The sequence below is a fragment of the Pseudomyrmex gracilis genome, unplaced genomic scaffold, assembly GCF_002006095.1.
Source record: "Pseudomyrmex gracilis isolate BER0280 unplaced genomic scaffold, ASM200609v1 scaffold_53, whole genome shotgun sequence".
Lineage (NCBI taxonomy): Eukaryota > Metazoa > Arthropoda > Insecta > Hymenoptera > Formicidae > Pseudomyrmex > Pseudomyrmex gracilis.
In genome coordinates this window covers 777,632-805,399 of record NW_018020637.1, presented here as the reverse complement: position 1 = coordinate 805,399, position 27,768 = coordinate 777,632, and the positions used below count along the sequence as shown (strand labels likewise).

General features: G+C 34.1%; 6 protein-coding genes across 10 annotated transcripts; 1 reads left to right on the top strand and 5 right to left on the bottom strand.

The window, feature by feature from the left end:
* Positions 1 to 1,144: 1,144 nt before the first annotated feature.
* Positions 1,145 to 6,079, bottom strand: LOC109853677 (protein Skeletor, isoforms B/C). 2 transcript variants are annotated; one of them, XM_020426013.1, is made up of 12 exons: positions 5,416 to 6,079; positions 4,845 to 5,064; positions 4,634 to 4,742; positions 4,303 to 4,541; positions 3,864 to 4,144; positions 3,525 to 3,661; positions 3,298 to 3,433; positions 3,000 to 3,198; positions 2,809 to 2,909; positions 2,387 to 2,641; positions 2,191 to 2,298; positions 1,145 to 1,827 (listed from the first exon to the last, which is right to left on the bottom strand). In XM_020426013.1, exons 1-12 carry the CDS (start codon positions 5,477 to 5,479, stop codon positions 1,625 to 1,627), a joined length of 2,052 nt encoding a protein of 683 aa, XP_020281602.1. In that variant the 5' UTR covers positions 5,480 to 6,079; the 3' UTR covers positions 1,145 to 1,624. The 2 variants fall into 2 exon arrangements, with proteins under 2 accessions (XP_020281602.1, XP_020281603.1); XM_020426014.1 differs by lacking the exon at positions 5,416 to 6,079 and having other exon boundaries at positions 4,849 to 4,928.
* Positions 6,080 to 6,189: 110 nt separating this feature from the next.
* Positions 6,190 to 13,081, bottom strand: LOC109853676. 3 transcript variants are annotated; one of them, XR_002250136.1, is made up of 6 exons: positions 10,018 to 13,081; positions 9,690 to 9,815; positions 8,074 to 9,616; positions 7,810 to 7,981; positions 7,165 to 7,664; positions 6,190 to 6,425 (listed from the first exon to the last, which is right to left on the bottom strand). XR_002250136.1 is itself a non-coding variant. In XM_020426011.1 (5 exons), the coding sequence occupies exons 1-5, from the start codon at positions 12,663 to 12,665 to the stop codon at positions 7,441 to 7,443; spliced, it is 4,713 nt and encodes a 1,570-aa protein (XP_020281600.1). In that variant the 5' UTR covers positions 12,666 to 13,081; the 3' UTR covers positions 6,602 to 7,440. The 3 variants fall into 3 exon arrangements, 1 of the variants encoding a protein (XP_020281600.1); XR_002250137.1 differs by lacking the exon at positions 6,190 to 6,425 and having other exon boundaries at positions 6,602 to 7,249; positions 7,327 to 7,664; XM_020426011.1 differs by lacking the exon at positions 6,190 to 6,425 and having other exon boundaries at positions 6,602 to 7,664.
* Positions 13,082 to 14,756: 1,675 nt separating this feature from the next.
* LOC109853696 lies at positions 14,757 to 17,974 on the bottom strand. The gene is made up of 6 exons (XM_020426042.1): positions 17,241 to 17,974; positions 16,779 to 17,017; positions 16,429 to 16,643; positions 16,096 to 16,352; positions 15,648 to 15,720; positions 14,757 to 14,930 (listed from the first exon to the last, which is right to left on the bottom strand). The coding sequence occupies exons 1-6, from the start codon at positions 17,378 to 17,380 to the stop codon at positions 14,757 to 14,759; spliced, it is 1,098 nt and encodes a 365-aa protein (XP_020281631.1). The 5' UTR covers positions 17,381 to 17,974.
* Positions 17,975 to 18,544: 570 nt separating this feature from the next.
* Positions 18,545 to 20,026, bottom strand: LOC109853695. Its single transcript, XM_020426041.1, has 5 exons — positions 19,825 to 20,026; positions 19,613 to 19,713; positions 19,388 to 19,471; positions 18,784 to 19,092; positions 18,545 to 18,655 (listed from the first exon to the last, which is right to left on the bottom strand). The coding sequence occupies exons 1-5, from the start codon at positions 20,024 to 20,026 to the stop codon at positions 18,545 to 18,547; spliced, it is 807 nt and encodes a 268-aa protein (XP_020281630.1).
* A 2,435-nt stretch (positions 20,027 to 22,461) lies between these two features.
* LOC109853717 lies at positions 22,462 to 24,046 on the top strand. Of its 2 annotated transcripts, XM_020426079.1 has the most exons (3): positions 22,462 to 22,536; positions 22,766 to 23,004; positions 23,321 to 24,046. In XM_020426079.1, exons 2-3 carry the CDS (start codon positions 22,908 to 22,910, stop codon positions 23,818 to 23,820), a joined length of 597 nt encoding a protein of 198 aa, XP_020281668.1. In that variant the 5' UTR covers positions 22,462 to 22,536; positions 22,766 to 22,907; the 3' UTR covers positions 23,821 to 24,046. The 2 variants fall into 2 exon arrangements, with proteins under 2 accessions (XP_020281668.1, XP_020281667.1); XM_020426078.1 differs by having other exon boundaries at positions 22,510 to 23,004.
* A 266-nt stretch (positions 24,047 to 24,312) lies between these two features.
* Positions 24,313 to 27,760, bottom strand: LOC109853716 (nuclear envelope integral membrane protein 1). Its single transcript, XM_020426077.1, has 8 exons — positions 27,569 to 27,760; positions 27,269 to 27,381; positions 26,584 to 26,806; positions 26,337 to 26,503; positions 26,007 to 26,216; positions 25,790 to 25,914; positions 24,787 to 24,948; positions 24,313 to 24,702 (listed from the first exon to the last, which is right to left on the bottom strand). The coding sequence occupies exons 1-8, from the start codon at positions 27,657 to 27,659 to the stop codon at positions 24,591 to 24,593; spliced, it is 1,203 nt and encodes a 400-aa protein (XP_020281666.1). The 5' UTR covers positions 27,660 to 27,760; the 3' UTR covers positions 24,313 to 24,590.
* Between the last annotated feature and the right edge of the window lie 8 nt (positions 27,761 to 27,768).

Sequence of the window (27,768 nt, the reverse complement as noted above, 5' to 3'; positions counted from 1 at the left end):
TCAAATAAATTTGATGGAAAAATCAATTCATTATGTCATATACTGAAGATACTTAACATCAATGATACTAATGTTAATGTTACAGGTATACTGCACGCTTTAATGTATATTCCACAGCTTGAATCAATATCACCTTTTCCTTTAGGCGAACTAGTGGATATAATATGTGTATATCAAGACTTATATACCGAAATTAGCTATTTAAACATTCCATTTAATTTGACCGAAGCATCATTTGACTATTTAGAATCTAGTTATCTAGAGTTTTTAACATATCTTTGTCCAAACCTAAAAAAACTGTCTATATGTTTATATAGTGAAGATTTTACATTTTTAAATATTTATCTACAAAATAGCAATTTACATGAATTAACTATTAAGAATTATACTGTCTCAATAACTTTAAAAGAAATTTTGAGAAACTGTTTTAATCTACATACACTTGTCTTTACTTCTTCTCTGTTAGTAACTTGGAAAGTAGAAAACGATCCTCTTCCTTTAAAACATTTAAAGAAAATCAAACTCGATTGTGAAGTGAGCGCAGTGACAATTATGAAACTGCTTTTATTGGTCCCAGAATTAACAACATTGCATATTCTCAAATGCGACAAAACAACATTAACGAATGAATATTTCAAACAACTATTAAAGCCGTTTACAGAAAATAATCGAAATGTACATATTTCTTCAAGAAAATTAACGTGTTTTTACATTCATGAACACAATATTTCATCATTATTTACTTTTCTAGCTGTTATCTATACTAAACAATTAAAACAGTTAGGAAACCTAAAAACCTTGCAAGAATTTGACTTACTTAATTGGAATTTTACAAATATGAAATTGTTAATACCAAATTTATGTCACATAAATTTGTGCAATGATGCTCACTTTGACAAGTTCTTTGAATGCTGTGAACAATTATAATATATTTAATTCTTCTGAGTAAAATTTATTTTATATATTATAAATATCATAAATATTCTTACAAATGTGACAAGTTCAATACTTAAATTGTAAACAGGAGTATTAGAAGCTCATTTCAGATTTTGTTTTGCACAATGAAAATATATATACAAGAAATAAAGCTTAGTTCATGTTTGTAGAAGACAACTACACATACATAACAATTAAAAAGAATATATACTTTTGTATTAACTATTGATTCGTTGATTTATTGATTGTTCTCTTGTGTGTGTATGCAAATTTACATACGTGCGCAATAAATAATATATGACTTACCTCTATTTCCAGCAAAAGATTAATAAATCTATTGTTTGTTCATAAAACATCTTGTAACGCTTAGTGTTCGTAGAATGTTATTTAATGTTTGTTTTCTCACGTAGAGCTATGCCATGCCTAATTTTAATTCGATCGTTGCGAAAAGTGTGACTTGTAATGTGACCAACTTTAAATTACGCTCTACAGGCTTTAGTATAAGAGGAATTCGTCAGTTTTTATATTAAAAATGTAGACATGTATATCTGATTACCTAAACTTATTAGGTTTACGGCACACGATGCTTTTTTCGTACTAAATCGCATGTGAGCATCGAATGCATTCTTCCATACTTTTTACATAATTACATTTTTAAAATAATTTTTACTTTTTATAATTTCTATACTTAACTGATGTATAACATTAGATGGAACAGTAAATTTGTAATTATAATAAGTAACGATAATTTACAAGTAAATGCTCCACTCCGTTCCATATAAGAATCGACCACGTGAATCTTCCATCCCATGTTCGGATGCGTGAACGATTGATAATAGACCAGGTCAGGCCACGAAGAATTCGGAGTGACCACCAATATATCAGCTTTTCCTATAAAAAGTAAAATATATTGTTCCAACAATTATTATTTTCGAATTTTTGTTAATTTATCAAACTTTATGAAAAGAGCGAGTTTAAAATACAGTTGCGAACTTCCCAAAACATATACTCCCAAAACGTATATTTTCCCCTTCATCGCTTTTCCCACCGCTAAGTATGATTACAACCAAAACTGCGCTAGGGCGAGATGAATTTATACCAAGTAAGTCTTTGCGCATGCGTGAGGGAACAGGGGAAGTATACGTTTTGGGAGATTCGTCGGTCCCGACTGTATACATTCTGGGAAGTTTGACTGTACTTGATTTTTTTTTTATATTATGTAAATTAGATTTACACAAAAGACGCGATCTGTACCTGGTTCGCAGACTTGCACGAGAGTTCTATTAAATTTCCTAAAGGATGAGAAATTATCGTCCAGTCTTCTGTCTCGACCATTATGTTTACTTAAACAAAGAGGCCCAACTACAAAAGTAAACAATTAAAATAAAATATAATAATAGCGTATAACGCTTTATAAACATAAATGTGATACATAGAAAGATCTGCAAACCTGCGGTCGGTCGTGGTCTACCTCTTCTGGTCAACTCGACGCCAGCTAATACCCTAATCTTACTTTGCGCTAGATCGCTAAGCGTATCGTATCCTCCGTAAGAATCGTCGGTTATTATTAACGGATGGTAGAGACTTGCGCTATGTGGATTATTGCCACCGTGAACGTGAAAATTGTACGTCAACCCACGGCGTAGATACAACTCTGGTATCAGCGAGCCTTGGATGTACCAGGCAAGACCTACTGACGGTTTTCCTACGAATATGCGAATTAAATGTTAAGAAAGTTAAAAATTTGATATGTTGAAATGATTGAAACACACTGTATAACATACATATATACAAATAAAATGTGAAATATTTTTCATACAGTAGAATGTCATGGAAAAATGATTGTTAGATAAAGAATAAATCAAACTGTACCTGTGATTCCCTGATATCCTCTTTTTCCTCCAGAAGGTCCGATAGTTGCTCTGAAAGTTCTGACGCTTCTATCAAATATCTCTGTTTTTTGCCACGGTTCTCTGAAAGAAAAAAAATGCTATTATAGCAGTTATGACGTAAAGTATTAAAGCCACATTTTATAATTTGGTCGCCATTATCATTCTTAATACCTGTTAAAATATTTATTATTATTCTCGGTGAAGTCGTTGCACGTGTTCTCTGATTCTTTACGGCCTAATTCAAGTATTACGTCACTTCTCGGATATAAATCATGGAAGCTCGGATCGTTGTTAGTCTTATCGAGCTTACCCAAAGCCCAAACTATATAGACAGGTCTATCTGTAGGAAATTCTCTGTCCCCTGGATCAGCTGTGGAAAAATTAAATAAAATGAAATTTAACTTGTTTACATTATGATTGTAGTACTCTCTTTTACACAGAAAAAGTATAACGAAATCATATTACTTACATGAGATAAGCGTACGCCTATACGTGATAGTGTTAATGCCGTTTTCTCTTACTGCAGTATAAAGTTGATTGCTGTCCAAACCGCCGAGAAGATCGTCTTTACAGACGCCCTTATACTGTCCGAGAACTTTACCGCACTATAAGTAATTATTAAAATACTCATTAACGTGTCGTCTTTTAATTTATATATTTAAAAAAAAAATTAAGCAACTTGATAGGTTTACACACTGGTGCGTTAGCTGTAATATTATAATCCGTAGCATATCCACGTGTGTCGTCCATATACGCGATGGCTACGTCCGCACCTACCATTTTGCTGGACAATTCCGAACCGGATATACCAAACGCCACATATTCATCTTCGTCTGGTAACATCAAAAAATATATAAACATATATTTATATGTTTCTAATATGCATGTTAAATAATTTATATATGTATACATTGATGTGTGTATTATTTGAAAGTTTCATAAATTTATCCTCTTGAGTTTATGTAGAATTAATTAGTTTTAACATTTATATACATCCAGATGATTGTCCTACAACTTTCTAATAAATATACATACCGACTTGACTTTTCAGTTGAATAGTAATTTGTGGACCAAATATTTCCCAGGCGACTTGAAACCGCTTGTGCAACTGAACGCAATTAGGAAGAGATTGCGTTTGCTTAATAACTTTTACTAACGACGGTGGCACGTTGAGACCATCCGGTATAATAACAGAACCGTAGTTCGATTTTGTCTTTACGTCGAAAATACTCAGCCAGTCTATATTGAAGATACTCATATCACCTGGCAACTCTAGTATGATATCTTCATTATTATATTCTCTAATAGTATCCATACTAAAAGTAGACAAAAATTGTGTTTTTACACACGCACACATTTTAATACATTTATTTGTTATTTACATACTTTCATTAAATCTTAGTGTTTGTAGTTAAAACCTTGTGTATGTTAAAAATCTATAATTAACTATATAATTTTGTGTTATTTCTCTTACTATCCATATTCATCGGGAACTTTTTGACCTTTGGTAGACGGTTGTGGTCCAACACCGACCCAGAAATACGTGTCTACGCCTTGTCCGTTATAGGTGAACTGAGGAATGCTGATAGTTTTCGAGTCTAAAATTATGATGGATTCTGATGATACGTTATGTGATCTTGTTGATAACTGCGATATTTTCTGAGGCGCGGGTGGATCAAACTCGTCTGGAATGTACACGTCACCAAAAGTGTTCTATAAGATTGGAAAATTATTTTAAGTCATTATTATTTTAATTGAATTTGTTTTTCGATCATTTGTTCTTAAAAACATGTAATGAAAAATACCTGACTCTGTAAGTCGTAAACTGCAAACCACTTGATATCTGTAATCTTTTTATTATCCGGTAAAATTAATGTAAAATCCTTGTTAAAGTACCGATCCAACAGATTTGTTCTATAAACAAGCAATTTTTATTAGAACCCACATAATTTATTAGTTTACTATTAAATTTATTCTTCAGAAGTTTGAATATACTTTTGAAAAAAAGAAACGTACTTGCCCCATTCATCAGGAACAATAAATCCTTGTGGGCCTGGTCTGTTCGATGCACCTGCCCAGAAAAACGTGTCAGCTCCATTGCCATCATAATTAAAGTTTGTCAGCAGCAACGTGTGCTGGTCCACGGCCCAAACATCACCAGATACTTGATGATGATACGCGTTTAATTTTCCTAAATATTTTCCTTTGTATTCTGTGGTATCTTCTTCCGCATAAACTGTAAACATACTTTGGATTTATGATTGAATTAAAGAGAGATTTAAAAACTACATCTTATAAAAAATTAAATTAAATTAAATTAAATATAATCACAATAACATTGTTAAGAAAAATAATATTCATATTGTTTACATATACGTGTATATTTATTATTTTTATTCTTTGATCATCTATTTTCGTAATAATGGAGACTTATATATTCGTCGGAGACTTCAATGCCGGAACAACGATGTCTACAACGTTTGATCAGTTTAATTTCGATTATTTTTTTTTATCTTTCGTGCACGTATCGTTTTACGTACACAAATACATATTGAGTGCGTTTTTATCAAAACTGATAATTAATTACCGTACGGAAGTAGCGCACATCCTAAAAGTGTCACAAGTACATTCAGTCTCATGATATCCGCCATCGCTTCATTTTCTCTCTCGAAAACGTTCCGCTATATTTTTCGTGAAAATTACGAGATCACGAACAGCAAAGAACAAACAGATGATTGCGGTAGATTTTTTTTTATATACAAATGACTATGTAGCGATTCACAGCTCATATTAAAAACGAATCCGTGATCGAGTTTGACACGGAACGCGTATGGTAACGGCCAGCAACGAAATAAGGGCGATCTTCTCATCAAGTCCGCATACTAATTACGGTGAATTCAACGAGTTTCACGCCACTATATTCCGCACAAACGTCTCCCACGGCGGAAATGAACAGAAACGCGACTAGAAAGTAGAGTCGGCCTTCAGCAAAACGCGGTTTACACACACACACACACACACACTGCAAGAAAACCATAAAGACCGCAGATACCAAAAGAGAAAGTACACGCTTGTCCGAAGTGGAACCAATAGTCGAAAATAAACTCAGTCGCGGTCAGTCGCGGTCGCTGACATCAGTTTACAGAAATGACAAGGATAATGTTCCTCCAATGTCACTTACAAAAATAATAAGAAAACCCTCATATTGTTCGGAATTGTTTTCGAAATCTTTATTTAAGATTTAAGACTGTGTAAATTTGTATATAGTTAAGACAGAAAACAACAAAGGATAAATATAGGAAAACAATAAAAAAAAAAAAAAGATGTAACTTCTTAATAATCTCGTGCGTGGAAGTACATGTATATGTAAAAGAATTTATTTAGCATTTAATTGTGTATATATATATAATAAAAACTGTTGTATACACGGTATACTACAAAATTCAGGTACTACGTAAAACTATGCTTCTTATTTTAAAGCGTTCGGTTTTGATTATCGATGGGGTGTGTGATCGATGATATGTTTTGTCATATTTGTAATTTCGTCATGTATCGAAAAATCTTGAATTATTCCTGTTAGTAATACAACACAGTTCTCTATAAATAAAAATCAATATTTCTATCGTACTATTTGTAAAACAAGACAGAAAACAGATCGCATTTTCTTAAAATATCTATTCTCCGTTATTTTGATATATATATACATATATATATANATATATATATATATATATATATATATATATATGTATACATATATAAATAAACTTCTGTATTCTTCCTCGTGAAAACTTATAATAGTAGGAAAGTGACCAATTCGAGGCAATAAACAGATCTTCGGTGTACTACATATAATAATTACACATATAATAATTATAAATTATATTAAACAATCTTACGCAAGGGGTTGATAACGCGTATCCCAAATTACAAAGTTTGACACTTACAGGAAGTACACTAAAGAAGACCCAAATTAAGGTCGAAACATTTGTCAAAGTTTTTGAAATAAAGAAGTTTGTTGACACGAAGATCTAGTTATTGCCTCGAATTCGCCACTTTCCTACTATTATATATATATATAAAACATATAAATCGCGCGTATATATAAAAAGAGATTCAATATATTTTTGTACTATTTAGTGTCATGTTATATATATATTTTGCACTTTCAGAGATAAAGTTAATGAGAAAAAGTTACGTGTGTGTAATTTTACAGCACAGGCTCAAATTTATTATCTGATAGATTAATAAATTCGAGACTAATGTATGCAATTTTCCCGAAGAACACACACGCACACACACACTACATATCGTAATGAAATTTCAATGCACCTACCTGAGATAATACAATTGAAGTATAGAACGCATATGTATGTTTCGTTGAAAGAAATGAAACAGTTTAAGACTCTTCTATCGCTTGTCTAAAAATAGATTTTCTTACAAAACTTCAGGTAACGCATCAAGAACCATCTCTTGGACTTTGTTAAAACTTGCTTACTTTCTGTTCCCAGATGCAGACAGAAAACCTCATCGTAATAACAAAATTCACAAAATAGTTCTTGTGTGGTGAACATTTACGATTGGAAAGGCACACAAAAAGATGCTAACAATTCTACAAGTTGGATATAACGCTAATGCTTTGGGACAAGTCTACTTGGCCCCGTAAAACTTTTTGCTGCAATCTCTTGCAAAAGATTTTTGCCATAAGCTTGTTTCGACGTGTTTCTTCTTGCCGTTCCTGTTGCCGTCTCTTAGCTCGAACTTCATTTAGCCGCAAATATCGTCTACGTAAGCGTTCTTTCATTTCTTCATCGGTGATCTTACGCTGTAAGGAAACTACACGCACGAACGCGCGTAAAACAACAAGATATTAGTATATGACACTTTAATATATAAATTTACAAACATTCTAATTTCTACAACAGAATGCTAAAAATCGCTGATTGTCATGAATAATCACAAAATTAATGAATATTCTCACCTGTTGGTTTCCGTATTGGCGAAGTTTTAATAATATTTGACGTACTGGCCATTGCCATCAACTGTATTCGTTTTTCTTTTCTTAACTCTCGTAACTGGCATATTTCTGACAAATATTGCCGGCGTGTTTCCGCATTGCCGACGAACTCGGGATTGTTTCTTGATAAATAATCCTGAAATTGTAATTTATAAAATCGTTATTTCATATCAAAAATAAATTTCAATGATTATAATTCAGTTTTTCAAATCAATCAAGTCTTTATACCTGCAATGTACTCTTTTGACGAACATTTTTGTTGTTACGTTTTATATCGCAAAGACAAGCCTCGGATTTTACCGTTTTCAACGGTTGCTTGGAAACGTTTGGCGTTAATTGAACAACGTTGGAGGTTTCACTCCTTGAAGTACCTTTTTTTGCGAACGATAATTCATAAGCCACAGCTTTGGGATAAGTTTGACGGCAGCTGCATTTTTTCGTATTCTGATACATTGCACCGCACACGCGACAATGCTTGCAATTTCTGTCGGTCTCATTAATATCGATATCGTTCACAAAATTTGGATTTGATAAACTTCTGCATACTTTCTCTTTGACAACATTCTTTGCTTGATTACCACTACTACAGGAGCAAGCCTCATCACAATCGCATTTTAACCTACTTTGTACTCTACGTTGTTGAACCGTGTCGCTGTCTTGCGACCCATCGGAATAAATTTGCAATTGATGCTCCGCTATTTTCGAACGACATTCGCATAACGCTTCCGTGATTTTCGGAGTGCGACACACAGCACAATCGCTCGCGCAATCGCAAATTTTTCCAGCGTCAAATTGTTCGTTGTACTTCGCCGTTGTACGTTTGCTCTGATTTTCCGCGTTACCGTTCTGTCGAGATTTGTCAATAATAACTCTTCTATCCGCACCGTTAACAGGAACATCGTTGTGTTCACACAACGCGCGAGCGCGTGCCTGACCGTTCCTCGATGTGTCTTCGTGCGTGCAGGTGGAATTTGTTTGACACACATTGCATATATAAACAGTATTAGTATTATTAACATCCACACCGGACTTCGGCTTAGAACACAATCGGCATGTCGTTGATGGTTTGTAATGTTCAGCCCGTTTGGTTTCAGCGATGTTCGAGCTATATTTATTATCGCTAACAGACGCGTAAACGTCATGAGTGCAGCTACATTTTGACTTTGAAACATTTATCTGATTCTTCGTTTCTTTTTGTTTCTGTTGTATGCCGTTTGTTTGAGGCGTGCGACGCAAAGTGAGTTGTTCCGTCGCGCTATTGTCGCTCGCGTAATTCGTTTGCGTTTGTTGCGTCTGTTGCGTTGTGACAATCGACGCGTCTTCCTCGAAGTCCTTTCGCGATTTGATCGTGTCAGACGAATTCTGATTACATCGCGAGCATTGCACAACGCGAGTAGTATGCGTTTGGCACGATTGATCTTTGCATTTGGCGTTAGACTGATGATGCGCGCACGATTCGTGAACATTCGCGTATTTTGCGTTGCACGTGTCCGATTCTACCGGCGTCGACGATGATGTTTCCCGAGGAGGAGGTATTGTTTGCACGCCGACATCGACGTGCTTCGTTGCGATGTTCCGCATTTTGGACGCAGATACAATCTCTCCTCCGGTTTTCGAATAAGCAACAGCTGCGCTCGCGGCTGTTTGTGTGCAACTATTACGCTTCATTACCCTCTGAATTATGTTGCTGCTCGCAGCTTCGCACGTTGCCAAGTTACAGTGAGACGACCACAGATCGTTTACAGAATCTTCTCGCAGATCGGATGTGCTCCTGTTTCACAGAAAATTCAAAAACATAAATTTAATAATAAGTCGCGAGCCATTGTTGATGTATCGCGTATTACCTAGTCGTAGCATCTGCGTATTGTTCCCGCCGAAGTATCGCCGTTTGCTTCGATTTGATATTTGCTGATTTTGTTTTTCTCGGCGAAGTTTTCGGTCTTTCCAATCGTCTGGGCTGTTCTAATAATCTGGCAAGTAAAATATATATAAATTTTTAAATTTTAAATATATATAAATTTTTATATATATAAATTATAAAATATACACGAAATGTGTTGTTAAACATATTTTACATTGAAAGAAAAAAAAGAAACAAAATTATTTCAAACATTCAATATATTGACTCTGCATAAAGATAAATTTAATGGAAAAAAATTGCAGATTACGTACTTCTTCAAGTTACAAAGATGACTGATCTCATTTGTGATCCAAATCAGTTGATTTCTCTTCTCCATCTCGGCATAATTAACGAGTTTCGAATCACCGGACTCGGACATACTACACTTCTTTAACTCAAATTGCCTCTCCGACGACGTGGTCGGTAATCGCCAATCGGTATTGTTGTCCGTATTATTGTTAGACTCGACAGGCGTTCTTCTGTTGTTCACGACAGCGTCCAATAAAATTCTATTGTGATCCGGAGGTATACTGTTCGTTGTGGTTGATTCTCTGTGCGGCAATTTGCAAGTATCTTTGAAACAAAATATGTCGTTTACTTTAGGGTTCTTGTGATTACGTTGAGGTACAAAGCACTCGGAGCTCTCGCTTTTATCAGGATCCGTAAGTGTGTTGCTGCTCTGCTGACAGTCGTCCGTTCTCAGTCCTAATCGCGCCTTTCTACCGTCCATTTCCGTTCTGTCTGTGTTTCGATCGAATTTATCGCTGTTGCTGCTTCCCAAGGTCACTTCCTTTATGACGTCGCTGGTTCCCACGGATTTTTGGGCGGACGTGTCTTTCTTACGCGAGTTCCATTCTTCCGACGAGTCGGTGGTGCTGTGCTTGTTCGTTAAAGCCTGAAGCAACTCAGCTCTGTAAACCTTGTTCCTGGCATCGTCTGGATTCCAAGGAACATTATCTTCTAAATTATGTTCGATTTTATCGTCTGTGTATTTCGCAGTCACGAGACGTTTGATTACATGCTGTATCAGTCGTTTCTTAACTTGCTTGTCGCATTTATTGGCGTCAACGAGACTTTTCAAAATGTTCACGCTTCTCTCGAGATCTCGGACCAAGCTGTCCGAATCTCCCCAGAGTTTTTCATTAACACTGGAACTGCTGTTTGGCAATGTCGAATTCGATCTGCCTGTATCCGAGGAAACGTGATCATCTTTCTCCTTCGATACGTTCGCGTAAGTGTGACCTGGAAAATATTCGAAGCTGTTAGCTTTCCCGGACGCGTTCTCTGTCTCATCGGGTTGCGGCGTTATCGAAGTCGATGCGTTCTGCGAAATATCTGAGCTGTTCCGACGCTTCTGACTCTTCTTCGCTCCTTCATTATCGACGTCGACGTTAACCGTTGAATGCGCGGAATCGCTTTTCTTCGGATGTTTAACTTTGTACGTACCTTTGGACTTTTTTAGGATAGAATGTACCGTTTGCACGGTGGACTCTCCGTCCGCTATCGGCAATTTGTTCTCTTCAAGATCCGAAACTTGAACACCCACAGATTCCTGAGAGCACACTTCAAGACTCGTCTGTATTACTTTGTCGCAAGTGGCAGGTTTATTCACCACAGTCGTGATAGAAGATGTAGAGTTGAAGATTAAAGGCAATACGGTTTTTTTCTCTTTAGCGTGCAAGTTTAATTCGCTCTGACTTCTTTTTAAGAATGATTTCGACGACAAAGGGGGAATCACATTCATCGAGATGCTTTTTTTCAATGGCGAAAGCGGTAACTGTGTAATTTCTTTCTCCTTGCTCAAGATTCTTCTCTCTAACGTTGTGTCCTTCAGCAACGGTACTTTGAACGGATTTGAAAATGTAGATGTATCAAAATTTTGTATCTCATGCTTCGTTGGTTTTACAATAGCTTTTGGTTGTGCGGGCTCGTTCAACGCATATCTTTCTTGCGATTTTATGTTATCTCCTGTGATGATACCTGGCAAATGGTTTTTCACAATAGGTGTTATTTCTATTTCACTCTCCGATCCAGAAAGAACATTTCCAACCAAAGGCGTGGAATTAGCATTGGGAGCTGCCGATGACCTCGGACCACTCTGAGTTGCCGTATTTTTTCCAGACTGTATTCCAGATTCAGTTGTACCTTCTGGATCTAATCGCAAAGCAGCGGAACATCCTCGCGCAAGAGCCATGCGTTCTATGGTACTTAATTTTTTTTCATCCTGCTTGCTATTAGCTAACAAATTACAGTAACCAACATCTGCGCCGCTGTCCCATTCCAATGGCTTGTACGACGCTACGCTGGAAGTTGGAGAAGATATCTTTCTGTCGCTTGTTTCTAAAAATTTTTCTTGACTGCTGCTTTTGTCTTCGTTTATCGTTTCCGGTGTAGTTTGCTTGGAATCAGGCGATGGCGTTTGGAGATCTGTCAGTGTTTGCACGTATCTAGACGAAACATCCGTACTCGAAGATTGTCCGATCAAAGGAGGTCTTACCCATCTACGTCTCTCTCTTGGTACGTAAGACTTCAAATTGTATTCCTCTCCTATGCAATCTTGTCTGCTTGACGAACCACCAACCTGAGCACTCAGTTCGTACACACTGTAATAGTACTTAACAGCTTCTTGGGGAGTGTTCGACACGGGTAGCGAAAAATATTGATCCAGATTAGAATCTCGGGAATACTTGTGATAATATTCCATCACCTGAGCAGACAGATTCTTTTTCGCTGCATTCGACGCGAATCTCGACGGTTGTTCCGCGATGGTGAGCGAGGAATGGCACGAGGTGTGGTGGTGGTGATTGTGTTGTTGAGTGCATTTTTCGGGCGCTTCTGTCAACGAACGCGCTGGCTCGTTCGACTTGTCGAAATCTCTCAAGTCGCGATCTTCGCAGCTCGATTCCGAATCGTATTCCATACTAAATGTCTGTGAAACATTCTCTTATATCTTTGCTCGCCGAATCACTTCAGTCGCTCACGCTTCTCGCGAACGTTTATATTAAATTCTCGACGCGTACAACGAACGCGACGATCGAACGGAGCGTATATTCGTTTGCTTTAATATTTACAATCGCTCGAATGTTGCTTATTATTAATACCGAGTGTCTTAGGTCTTAGGTTACAATATACAAATGCGCGTCACTTATTACGCCAAACGCGCGCGTGTGTTTACACTCTCGTCACAACAATTAAAAAGATTTTCACGTCTGCGTTTGCATCTTCCCGCTGCGATAAAACGAGTCAGCAAGGTCTCGAGGCACCGCACTTCTAGCGACAATACACAGTTTACGTTACAACGTATATAATTCAAATCAAATTCTTGTTTACATCTGTTTACATCTACTTCCGCATAACTTCTGATGGTTTACTTCTGGGCTGCGTTCCACTTGTTGCTCGCAACGCTCCGATCGTTCCTCGGAGTTGATCGCACTTAAAGGGTCGTCTACAATGGAGAGTTGTAGGCCGTAATAGTAAGAAGTTGACCAATCACAGGCAAAGTACAGAAGAATAATCGATTGTGATTTGTCAGTTTCTTACTATTACGGCCTACAACTCTCCATTGTAGACGGCTCTTTAGACCTGTTCTACAATACAGTCGTAAGCCGTAAGTCGTAAGAAATTGACCAATCACAATCGATTATTCTTCTGTAATTGGTCTGTGATTGGTCAATTTCTTACGACTTACGGCTTACGACTGTATTGTAGAACAGGCCTTAGCAGAGAGAAGCCTGAGAGCGACCAGGCCCATGATGGGCGTACTCCGTTTGACCAAGATACGATTGGATACAGTACGATTGCACACGCACTATTGGACACGTACGATTGGACACAGTACGATTGCACACGCACTATTGGACACGTACGATTGGACACAGTACGATTGGACACCGCAAGATTAGTATACTGTATTATTGACCACGGTACGATAAGATAGGATAGAATAGGATAGGGATAGGATAGGACACAGTACAATTGACAATGTGTATCGTGAAAATTAATGATGATAGTAACAAAGGTTGGGTTAGGTTAGAGTTTTTCGGGGAGGGGGTGTAGGGGGAGGAGCGGAACTCCTTCCCCGCCTACACGTGTACAATTGTACGAAATACAAATATTTATTTGTAAAAAATGTATATAATGTCGGAAAATGTACTGTGTCCAATCGTACGGTGGTCAATCGTACAGTATGCTAATCTTGCGGTGTCCAATCGTACTGTGGTCAATCGTACCGCGTCCAATAGTACGTGTGCAATAGTACTGTGTTCAATCGTACCGTGGTCAAACGGACGTCACCCGTTCTTTGATGTCTTCCCGTCCTCGAGCGCTGTGATGTTAGCGCCACGTTCTGCACATGTCAACTACGTTTACAAACTCAATGAATAAAAGTACTTTTTATCTTCGATGTGGTTCTGTTCTGTACTATGTGCACCAACAGAGAGACGAATGAGAGCGGCCAGGCCCGTAAGAGTTTTTACGATCGCTTTTTCGCCCCGTAAGCTAGCGTTATTGTACTTACAATTATAAAAAGAAATAAATGAGCTGCTGAAGTTTTGAGTGCCGAGCAAGATGAAGTAAGTAATTAAGTACATCTCTTTCAATCATATATTGTGCTGTTTTACTATTAATAAAATTACTATATGTTTTGCGCTTTTACAGATACGTGAATAGCGAACTGTCGCAGACGTCGATTTGATTTATTTTGAGAAATGAACTGACTGGACCCGTGAAAATAAGAAAAGAGATAAAGATCCGCACAACTTGCTACATAACACATGTGTAATTGTCAAGAAAACAAGATTTATAGCGAGCAGCATCAGAATTCATGGATTATATTCAGATATTGCATCTTTTACTTTATTATTTGTTACTCTTTGCTTTATAAATTTTTATTTTATTTTCTTACAAACACTACATGTATGTGTATATATACATAGAGGTACATTACAAAGTATACAAAATATATATATACAATATATATATATATATATATATATATATATATATATCTTATTTACATTCTTGATTGTCGTAATGTACTCGTTCTTAACTTGAGTCGGTTCACGAGACTTTTATAAACAACTCGTTCTAAACTATAAATAAAGCAACTGAAGAACAAAGCGCCAATTATAAGAAGCAACAATGGCACTATGTCACCAATCTCGACCGACTTCCATGATGAAGTTGGCTACAATCAGTAACAAATATAATTAAACGCTTTTTGAGAAAATAGTATTTTTTTTTTTTTTTATAAACTTGAAAGATATATATCACAGATTTCTATACTACATTAGATCGCTAACTTAAGTAGTGGGGATGAAGCCACCAATCATCATTATCCGCATTACAAATGGCTGAACTTCCTGTCAACACTTATAATTTCGTATATTCTCAGTATAGAAATATGTCATTTACATCGCGTTATATTGTGTGTGTAAGAAACGCCAGTGGTGTAACAAGATAAACGTCAACGCTTTTTTAAGGCAACGGAGTCGACATACTTTTACTTTTTCTTTAAATAATCGTTTGCCACTAATAAATATATTTTTTTAAATATGATTCCTGTCTTTGTAAATACAAATATTTATGTTTTGTAACTTTTAACTTGTTGGTATAAAAAATAAAAATTTAATTCATTTAAAAGTTGGTGCAGTATAGAAATGTGTGAAGTTGGCGCGTCCGTATTACAAATGGCGGCGTATCCTAATTCGGCTTCACTTTTTGCCTACCCCCACTACCTAAGTTAGCGATCTAGTGTAGTATAGAAATCTGTGATATATATTGACGCATTGGTTAACATATATAGTAGTTTTAATCGCACTTTCATACTGAAAGTGTTAAATTAAAATAACATTAAATTGTAAGGTTTTTTTAAAAGTAAATTTTGTTATTCAAAAATACTTACTCCGCTTAATTCGACAGACCATTGAGTTTGCATGAGTCGCTGCATGATTCCGCCGTCTCTCAGCAGAAGAATACTGCAACATATATGAAAACAAAAATAGTGTATTATTTTCAAAATAATCAGAAGTACTCTGTTAAACAAAAAATGTTTTTCTTTTTTTTGTAAAGCGATAAAATGACATTTCTCAGCGCTCCTCAAGAAGATATAAAATTGCAACAATTATAAGAATGAAGCGTGACAGAGCGAAATACTCTTGCTGCGATTGTCAAAACAAAGAGTTAGTCGTAAACTGTCAGATTTTATGACTAACTTTTTTTTGTTGTAGTATATATAAAAACTGTTTCTTAACGGGGTAAATTTTATTTTTTTTGTTTTGCGGGGAATTATTATATGACACGTATATATCGTTAAATATTTAATTTCCGCCGACAAGGGATCTCGCACTCACTTGGCATTGATGATACCACGATAGGGGCTGTTGGGTTGTAGAGCCATCGCAACGGTAGTTTGTGTGATGACATCCAATGGCTCCAGTTTGCAATTGACCTTCTGCTGCAACAACGCTGCCATATTATCCAGTGTCATAAAAGCGTATTTGTGCTCTGTACAAACTCGATCCAAACCGTCCATGTAATTGATCGGCAGATCAATTTCTTTCGATACTGACTTGTCGAACAACATGTTTATTATTTTGTCCGACGTGTTCTATTGCAACAAAATTATCATGATTCGTCGTTTTAATTAGAAATGATTTAGAAATGATTTAGAGATTGTGAGATACCTTAAAGAAACCAAAGTCGGCCGAATCACCAACGACTCCAAAACGATAGGTCCCGTCTTCCAGAAGACCGGTCATGGTCGTAAACGGCATTACAAACGTGTTTACAGTGAGGAAACTGATCAAAGCGGCGGAATACGCGGCCAAGATCACAACGGCCGTTAAATGAATCACAAAATGTACCATTCTCACGGGATCCAACGTGGATTGTTGCATGCCTGACGATATTATTCGATATATCGCGAATGTTTGCAAATTAAAAAAAATTATATGCAATTTTTGAAAATCGATTATTAGAAAAGAAAAGAATATCGATTCACAGACAATATATATATATATATAATGATGATTACCTTGACTGCAAAACGCTCCTAAGACGAAGAACAGAATCTCCGTGAATCTTGACGGTGATGGGTCGTCAATCCGCAGACTTAAGGATGCAATTAGAAATAATTTTCGAATAAGCACGATCGAACCGCTCATAATTACTATAAAGAGAATGATGACGCCCCAGATGCTCGCAGAAAACGGTGCCGTATAGGCGTCCCATTTTACATTCGCCGGCGCCGGTCGCGCGATGTACGCACGACATCTTAACAAATAAAACAAATGTGTACGACATATTTTAATTGTTCCATTTGATTCGCGCGCACGTGAAAAAGTCTAAATGCTAGACAATCGTTTATTGATATAGATTCTCAAATTAATTTTAATGTCCTATGTCAATAAACCACTTTCGAGAAATAAAAGTGTCTTTTATTATTATTATTATTATTTTTTTATCACATTCTGGACGTTTTACGAATTAGAAATACTTGGTTGTGTAAATGGGCGTTGTAAAACTGATGACGTCTAATCTGTCTGAGGTCATCACGAACTCGGTTGCCGCGAAATCGACGTCGTTGTTCATTAACATTCCGACTGCACCCGTGCACGAGCCGTTCGACAGACACATGCCCCACGATTGAGCTTCCTTGTATGTAAATCTAAAATTTGAGACGCAGTACGTGATATATGATATATCTAAATATAATAAAGAGATACTGTTTTATACAGTTCTTTAGCATATATTATTGTTTTTTATTTCTTAATGTAAACGTAAATTATCAAGTAATATCTACGGCACACGATGTTTTCTTTCTGAATCGCTTTCTGGCGAATGTCAGAATTGACCGATCGTGATTTGTAAATCACAACGAATTGTTGTCAAATCGTTACATGAAACTCGCATGCAATTCGAAAAGAAAATGTGCGCTGCAGATTTAAGTGTCAGAATTATAAGCACAAGTGAAACAACAAAAAGAGAGTCGTTTTTGATAGAACTTCACATTGAGAGGCAGAAAGAGAGAGAAAGAGAAGAGAACTGTCACAACTAAAATAAAAAAAAATGTCAAAAATTATAATAAACGCCGCTTTTTCAATATCAACTTGTTTAAACATGTTTTAACAAACACGAGAGACAGAGGAAGAATATATAATGAAGAAACGATAACGACGTCATGCTGCGCAGTTTTTTTACAAAATGGAACAGCACGAAAAGAATAAGAAAAACAATGTAACCTCTTTTATGATTATTATATTAATATTGAAGTTTATTTTATGTTCCATGTATAAGAGTTGCACGACTAATTTTTTATATGTTGAATATCTGAAATATATATATATGGGAAAACATATATAATATATTAAAAAATTTATATTTATAATTAGAACTTGCTGTACAAGACTCTATACAGAAGAAAGACGTCGAAGAAGCGGCGATGGTCGAAAGAGGGACATTTTTGAGGAGAAAGGAGCTGCACACGAAGATGAATACTTTCGAAGAGAAACTGCTAGGCAACTGAAAGAACTTCGAGAGCAACAAAAACGGCGTAAAGAAGAAGAAGAGAAAAATAAAATAGATAAAGACAAAGAAGATAAAAAATGATTTCTAAGTTATTTCTAACCGAGAGCAAAGAACGCAATAAATAAATTAAAACTTGTAATTAATTTAATAAATTGCGTTCTCATTTAGAAGATATTGCGTTTGTGATAATATTAATAGTTAACATGTATCTTTCTTTCTCTTTTTTATACACATGTAGTTTTGTATTACATATTTTTCTTTATTTAATAATATTTACGTGCAGTTTAGTCCCTCTTGCAGAAGCAAAAGTACTTCTCCAAAAAAACCACTTATTCCTGTTACTTCGTTTTGTTTATTTCGATGAAACAAGCTAATAGGAGGATCCTATAAATATAAAATTGTTGTATATTTAACAAATATTTTTCAAAATCATCACTTCGAGAATTATTCAAGAAGTGTTTACAATAAATTGTTTTGTAAGAAACATAAGCGCGATTAGGATGGGATCTTACATGAACCGACGTAACGCGTATTTTCTGACCGAAAAGATCATTTCTTCGCGAAAATAAGCCGTGCTTAGGACCTTTTAGACCTATCTTCACATCCCATACACCAAATCTCATCGATCTCAGTTCTTTCTCTTTATCAATTTGATATACTTCATTGATGATCTCTCGTCCCGTGTCGTCGATGCTGCGAGCTACCATAAATTCGCAGTCAAATGGCACATAAACTTTAAAGAAAAAGTCCGAAAATGTAGTTTTGTTATCAAAGAAGACCAACCAAGTGGGATAAGCCATTGCGATCCATGACGAGACCTGCTACATTTTGTAATTAAATATTCTGCCTGATCAGTCCTTTCCTGAACGTTGGTTTTATTGCGATATTTTACGACAAAATTTTATTCTAAAACCTTGTAACTTTTTTATATTTATAAGTATATATAGTAAAAATTTCTAAACACTTTTCTAATATTAATTATATGACAAAAGTTTATAAAGAGAAAAACCTTATTTTCCCACATCAATGTTTTATATAAATACAATAATTTTATAAACAACATAAAATAACACACAACTAATAAACGTGTGAATTAAATTTTCAAACAACACTCACATGAGCAAAACTATTTCTTGTTTCTTCGTGATCATTTAATATAACAAACAAAGGTCTTTTGATGTGGTAATAACTTTGACCGACCTATAAAAAAGACAATAAAAAATCTTTTCTCTTTTTTTTTCAGCAAAAAACAAACGTTATTCGATACATATATATCCGATAGAAATTATTTATATAATAGTAAATTAATGATAAAAACGTATTCTTTGTCTAAGCTCTCACTCGTGTTTTAAACATTTGAAAATCCATGAGCGCTGTGCGTATATGAAGAGTCGAACTCAAATATTTCTGAAGAATTAGCAAACGATCGGCTTCTGCGAGTCCTGCAAAGGAAAAACGAACGCGATCTGGTTCACGACTAACGCAATGATCTCACGTTTTTTCTCTGAGTACTAATAAAGTTTCTTGAGAAGAAGTCGAAATGCTTCTCTTACCTTGCGTCTCGATGGGATTTGAATTGGCGTGCAGAAGTATGATGCACGTGTTGTTAAAGTAATCATGAATGTCCCTGATAAGACCTTCGTACACATAAACCGGCCTGATCAGTTGACCACACGCGAGATCGAATATTACCGTCATCCACGTTAGAGCGATCAGACCCGCGAGCAAGGAAACGTCGAACTTGCGCCGAAACATCATTCCGATCGGTCTCACGAGCCAGTTCGATTATACGATGAGTTTCCGCGTTTCCGGATCCGACGCATTTTATTGTCGCATCATCACTGCGTTTCGCATTGCACTCTCGGTCGAAGCTCTAGTTTAGTTTTGAGATACTAGATAAAAGCTATGTATCGGAATTGACCCTCGTTGCACGCAAAGACTTAATGCAATGATCGATCTTTCCGAGCAACAATTATTGTTGCTACGATCGCAACAATTGTTGCGACGCCTAACTAAACTAGAGCGCGAAGATAAAGTTGATTGTTAAGAACAAAAGTCAAATCTTAAATAAACAAGATCGATCAGCACCCGCATATATCAAACGATGATATTCCGTGAACGTTGAGTAAATTACGTGTTTGCTTTCTTCTCTCCTGGACTGTTTGCTCTCCCGTATATGCGAGCCGAACAGCTGCTCAAATAATTCTCCGTGTATCGTCTGAAGAGAAAGAATTAAAGTGAAGAGAATGGTGTTTAACGATGAAATAAAATAATTTACGAATCGTGAATTGATTGAAGGATCGATGAGCGCTCGTTGAAAATTCTCACAGGACACAGGTCGATCGATAATTTCTATGAACATTTTGTACATAATTGAGTGAACATTGAGCGACAGAATTATAATATATATGTATATATATGTATGTACATAAACCGCAATAATGGATGTTTTGATAAAATCTCATGTAACACGAAGGTGGCATGTAATGATAAACGCGTGTCACAATCCATATCCTAGATAAAATAAAGATATTAGTGTGGAAGAACAATAACATTATTTTACGCACATCTCTGATATCATGTACCGATTCACATAAATCGATGCGCAAATTACATCATATCGCTTGTAATAATCGCAAGTCAAATACAACTAAACAAAAGAACGATCTTAAAAAACATCTAAAAAACACAGTAGCAAACGATAAAAAAAATAATATATATTTTTTATGAAGAAAGTAGTAGTTTTTTTTGGTTGCTACGAGAGATACAGATGCGATAAAAATAATAAAAAATTTTTTAACTTTTAACGAATGCTGTTTTTTATCATATTTGTTTTCTATAATCTATAAAAGAATTAAAATCGTGTATTTTTAAACTCTCATATTGTATAAACAAATTCACAATAAATAAATATATATATATATATTTCATGTTTGTACGAATCTAAATTACATTGTTCAATAATTTGTGCAACGCCAATTAGCTCTGTGAACGTACTAAATAACAAAAACACAAAACTTTATATGTAAGATTAAGTATATCTTAATTATAAGTAAGACTTGTCAATGTTATATAAACAATTAAGATATACTTACTTACAATTAATAATACAAAGTCCATTAATTTGCAGAAAACTGGTCACAGATATATTAGACGATATATTATCGTTTTTTCATATTGTTTTGCATATTATGGCCAAAAAGTAACAATTGTGCAATTCTTGCTATTTAAAAATAAATTAGGTGTGTTGTTTCTTTGCTCGCTGTATTTCGACTATCAAAATTATATCTAATTAGTTAAAAATATGTTGCATATTATTTTCACTTCTTTATAGCGCGCAACCTTGATGAAGCCACGTTTCCTGAGTTGCAAAGACAATCGATAGGGAGTTCGTTCGTGTACAGAAGAGGAAAAAATGTTTGAGCATTTGAAATTCTTCGCGTGCTTAACATTTCAAAAACCGAGGCCATAACTTTATGTTAGGAAAACAACATTTGTTCGGGAACAAATATACAATTATATCTAATTAGTTAAAAATATGTTGCATATTATTTTCACTTCTTTATAGCGCGCAACCTTGATGAAGCCACGTTTCCTGAGTTGCAAAGACAATCGATAGGGAGTTCGTTCGTGTACAGAAGAGGAAAAAATGTTTGAGCATTTGAAATTCTTCGCGTGCTTAACATTTCAAAAACCGAGGCCATAACTTTATGTTAGGAAAACAACATTTGTTCGGGAACAAATTGCGAGCAAAACGCATGAAAGTAGTCAAACATATTTTTGTAAACAATTTCTGTTATAGACTTATGTATAACAGATACATTGTTTATTATTTCATATGTTGCATTCTCTTGCTTATCAAATTTTACTTTAAAAGAATGTATTTTATATAAATTTTATTTATATAAACTTTTCATGTGTATAATGTGAGTTTTTGAAAAAAAAAAAATATAATAAGAAATGATACAATAATATATATATATTTTTCTCGATAACTTCTTTAATATCATTCATATTCTCTAAAAAAAAAATAAGCTCGAAAGCTTGACTCTTAACGTTGAAATGCGGTGATAACGAAAATAAAGTGAGTTGATCATAAATGTCATTGGCGATCATTTCCATATGCAAAATTAACTGATAACAAACCTTATATACATACTAGTATGCGTCAGCGTTTGTCCGTGAAAAACATTTTTACATATTTTTAAGTTTAAAACTGACACTGTCTTTCGACAAAAAGCATTCTTTGTGCAACCTGAGCACGCGTACGTGAGTTTTTATATATTACAATAAAAACTCAATTATTTCAAACTGAGATTTATTAAACGCAATAAGTTGTTTACTTTAAGTGCAAGCAATTAGACGTAATTTAGTTTGAAATAGTTTACTTACTTTGTCGCGCGCGTCATTGGCCATTTTTCTTGCGTGTGGAAACATGTCAGCTACGATGTCAAGTTGTCAAAAGATTATTCAAGATAATTATTTCTGTTGAAGATTAAAAAACAAAATACGATAAAAAGACTTCGTCAGAACAAACAAACTGGCTTTACAAGAAAACTTACGACAAAACAGAAGACAAGACGAAAGTACGACGGAAAATACTGACACTTTTCAGTTGAGATCAGTTATTTGCAAGATGAAGATACCAATTCTCGTTGTCTGTGTGGCCGTGATATACGGAACTCTCGGCATATATGCTGAAAAAAGTGTCGACATAATAAAAGGAATAACACGTAAGTTACAATAAGAATTACATTGCTTAAAATAGTTAAATTGCTTAATAAGTAATGCTTTTGTATTTCTTTCGTAAATAACAAAAACTGATACACACCATATGTCTGATGGAAGTTATCAATTTTAAAAAATCGAGTATTTCGATATATAAATAATTTACACGCTCTTTTCACGATAGCTAAATATACTACATACATATATTATTTAAAAAAATAGAAATACTAAATAATAAATAAATAATTTTAACAATTATATCTATATAAATGGTTGATATAATATTTATATGCCAAATAAATATCTGTTTGATTTCTACAGATGACAGCAATTACATATCGAAATATCCAAATGCACCTCTGGTAAAATCTCTCTCAAGACAAAAGAGATGTCTCATAAGAGACCTAATGTCGCCATTAGAAATGGGATTAAGAATAGTAGGATTTGCTGGAGATAACGTTTTGACTAGATCTGTATCAGAGTTTAGAAAGTTTGTAAATGATATATTATTATGCTCAACAAATAGATCGATAGAAAAATTGTCTATCGATTTGGTCGAACAAATGATGCTGCATCCGATTGAAACGACCAAAGATATATGGTGTTACTTCTTGAATGCGATGGAAAGTCAAAGCAATGAAATGATACGTGCAACAACTTCATTATTATCGCAAGCGTTCTTTAGAATATTTTTACCAGGATTGCACACAATATTGAATTACCTAGCGGATGCTCACTTCTTACCTCTCAGTTTGATGCCCATGGTCGAAATGTTTAATTTATTATATACTTTCTTGAAGCTATTGGGATATGTCCCATAAAGTGTTTAACTTCTTACTTTTTAAAACAATTTAAAAACTATAAGGAAATAATGTAAAACCTTTAAAACAGTATTTAAACTTGTTGCTTGATCGGTTTATAATTGAATCTTTTTCTCTTCTCTCTCTCTCTCTCACACACACACACACAATAAACTTTATACATCACATTTGTCTAAATTACGACAATTGTTATATGTATATATAAAGAGAAAAAAGTACAATTTAATTAATATTCTATTTATTTATCACACGTCACCTTCTATATATAATTAGGAAAAAATACCGTTAACAAAATATCAGTCTCATATTACAATTATTTCGATTACTATTACAATGTAGATGATATAAATATAGATGAGCATGTTACCTTGAGATAATGTTATGAGGATTAGTATTTTTGAATTAACTTCCTTACAATCTTTTTTGTTACAATCTTTTATAAATATGATTATAATATATAGTTAAAAAACTATAATTCTAAAAATAAATTATTAATAATTGATATTGTCGTATATAAATAACAAGATATCTTTGAGCAAACATTATTCACAAAAACTGACATATAAATTTATCATATAGGTATAGTACATATTTATATTGAAAATATAAATCAAACTTTATATAAACAAAAAAGTATTTTATAGTTATTGCTACAAAAAAAGCCACTAGTTAGAAAATAAATACACTTTCGTCCTGATAGTGAATCCTAAAGTAAAAACAAAAAAAAAACAAATAATTAAATATAATTCAGTTTTATGTGGTATAAATCCTTATTCATCGTCTGTGTATTCATCTTCATCTAGAATTTTCGAAAGCTCTTCTTCATGCTCCTCGACTTCATATTCTGACAAATGTGAATCTCCATTTATGAACTTCGCAAATCTAAAAGAAATTCATACATCCATATTGATAAATCTTCACGTGTATATCCAACAAACTAAAAACAAACTCTGTGTGTGTATAAACCTTATAGGGTCTTTCAATTTTAAAATGGTCTTCCACGGATTACATTCCGGACTGGAGCAATAGGTCTGTAATTCCTTTAAAGCTTTTTTAGTTTCTCGCACTCCTTCCAAACGATATTGATCTTCATCTATCAACTTCCGCTTTTCCGGAAAAGCTCTTTGCCTTTTTTAAACAAAAAAAATAAGCAGATAAAACGATATATTATCTCTTATTCAAAATAAATTTTAGAAGAAATATGGAGAAAACATTTATTGTAAATATACTCATGTGTTTATATAGTTCACACACACAGAATATTCGCAACAAATATATTGATGATATTATCGATTGATGAATATATTAATGATATTATTGATGATATTAGAGAAGTTATCAAAACAAGGAAAATACATAACCGTACTTATTATTTTTATCAGAAAAGCACATTACATGCATGAAAAAAGTTTACAAAATATTCTTCTAAAATAAAATGTAATAAACAAGATAATTGATGTAACATATGAATATCTGAATTTGTTATATAATTTTTGTTAATAAAACAGAAGATGATATAATGTACTTTATTGCAAACTCAAAATGCAATACTGCCATACATATAGTACAATAATACTTAAATAAAAATATTTATAAAGCTATATACTAATACAGAATGCAATTGTTGATATCGAATAAATTAGATGTTAACATATAATTGAATTTTATTATGTAAAATAAAAACTTATAATAATGACATAACACATGATTTGTGTGTATATACATGTTATATATCGTACTTAAATAAATTTTAAATATCAATACAAAATTATGTAAAAAAAGTATGTAAAAGCGCACACAAATATAAAGCTATCGAGAAAAAGCAATGTTAAGATAGAATATGCATAACACAAACTTGAACTTTGCTTAAATAATCTGAAAAACGCAAAATGTTTTACACAGTTGCAGCTAGATGTAGTATGTGATTGAAAAAAAGTGACTGTTATGCTGCAGAGCGTCCTGTGCTTACCAATATCTCTTTCCTCGTTCGAAAGCTCCTCTCGGAAAATTATAAAGAAGTACAAGTAGAATACAGCATGAAATAGAAGCTTCATAGAAATGACTGCTATTATACACGAGTAATAAACCTATAAGCTATGCAAATACAATAATTATTTTAAGCACGTATATTTCAATTATGTCAACAACAATAAAAACAATATTTAATATATAGAAAATTAGTTTACCTGTAAAAACCACTGTATTATTTTTTTTGTTCTCGCATTGGTAACAGGACCAAACCGATAGCAGATCATAAAACTGATCAGAGAAGTAATAAGAATATACCACATCACCCATTCTCTGTATTGTACCACAATTAACTGTGCATTTTCCCACAATAACCGAGCAAGATAAATACTCATTGATGTAGCAAACATTAAATACATAACTTTTCCCTTAATAAAAAACGTAGATTTATGTGTATATCTATTATTTATACATATGTATGTGTGCGTATAAAATAATTTATCAGATTATAAAAATTTTAGAAGTTATCATTACATTATAATACTTACTCGTGGTACTAATTTTCCTACCATATATATTAGGATTATAAGAGATAAGAAAACTCCAAATGCTATACCACAGATATAATAAAATAATGAATTTTGGCTTAATAACTGTGCACACCAAAAAAGTATGATACCTGTTAGCATCATTGTCAATCCCCAAACATTGATACCTATAGAAACAAATAATGATTATACATTACTTGTTAGATAATACATTAAAAATTTATACTTTTTTTATTTAGATACTTGCGTGTTTCTATTAGAGACATAATATACTCAGAGTCATTGGAAGGATCTATGAAAACACCTATACATGTATCTTCAAAAGGATTGATTCTAAACTGTGTATGTTTTCCTGAATCTAGGAAAACAAAACTCCACAATCTTTGATTTTGTTCATGTTTCTGATAAATTTCAGAAGAAGTTTTACCATCATATAAATCATAGGAGTCTGTATTGGTGTTCAGATGCATCTATAATATATATTTACATGTATTGTTATATTTAAAAATATATATACATATCTGTATTATGTATATACATGCGACCAGCCCAGTGGTCTCGCAGTCTGAGTGTAGGGTCTGCAAGTAGGAAGGTCCCCTAATGTGGAATTCAAATTCATATCTTTGGATTTTTCTAGGCCGGTCTCTTTCAGTCAAATTTACTGAATGAAAGAGACTGGCAAACTGAATCGGGCCTCTAATCAGCTAGTTCTCTAGTTTGGGTGCTAACCTTGCCTCGTAAAAAACTTATATTAAGAAACTGAAAGTTAAGTCTCGGAGCAATAGTAATGGTTAGAAGCTTAAAAGTAGATCCTTGCTCGCACTCTATTATCTTTGAATGGAAAGACTAGGCTTCTGGAGGCCCTGGCCCATCTCAAGCTATAGCACCAATAAACAAGAAGTATATACACATATATGTATGTATTAACTTACAGTCATGGTTCTCCACATATGTGTTAGATACTTGGAAGTTGCATTATGACAATATATTTTTAAACCAGGACTATTATTTTCTACGCTATCACCTGCACTCAGAAAATTCACTCCTGAAACATCAATCAAATATATAACAAAATACATCTTGCTTTTTTGCTTTTTCTTTTAAATAACAAGATTTATTGACATATTATTCATGTAATGTGATAAAAAGATATGTAGCTATTTTTAACTCTTAATTTCTGATAATGTCGAGGCAAAGTCTCTCAGGCAAGTACAGGTTAGATAAGTTCTTACTTGTTTCCTCAACTATACGTCGAGCATACGCGCATTGAAATAGGCAGAAGCACAAGAAAATCCATTTCTTCGATTTATTTGTCCCACTCATTTTCCTAATTATACAATTTTTCTTATACAATAATATCACGAAATACAATAATATCACATTCACTATACTTGCGACATGCCGCCAATTTGCTCACCTGATAATGCAAAAA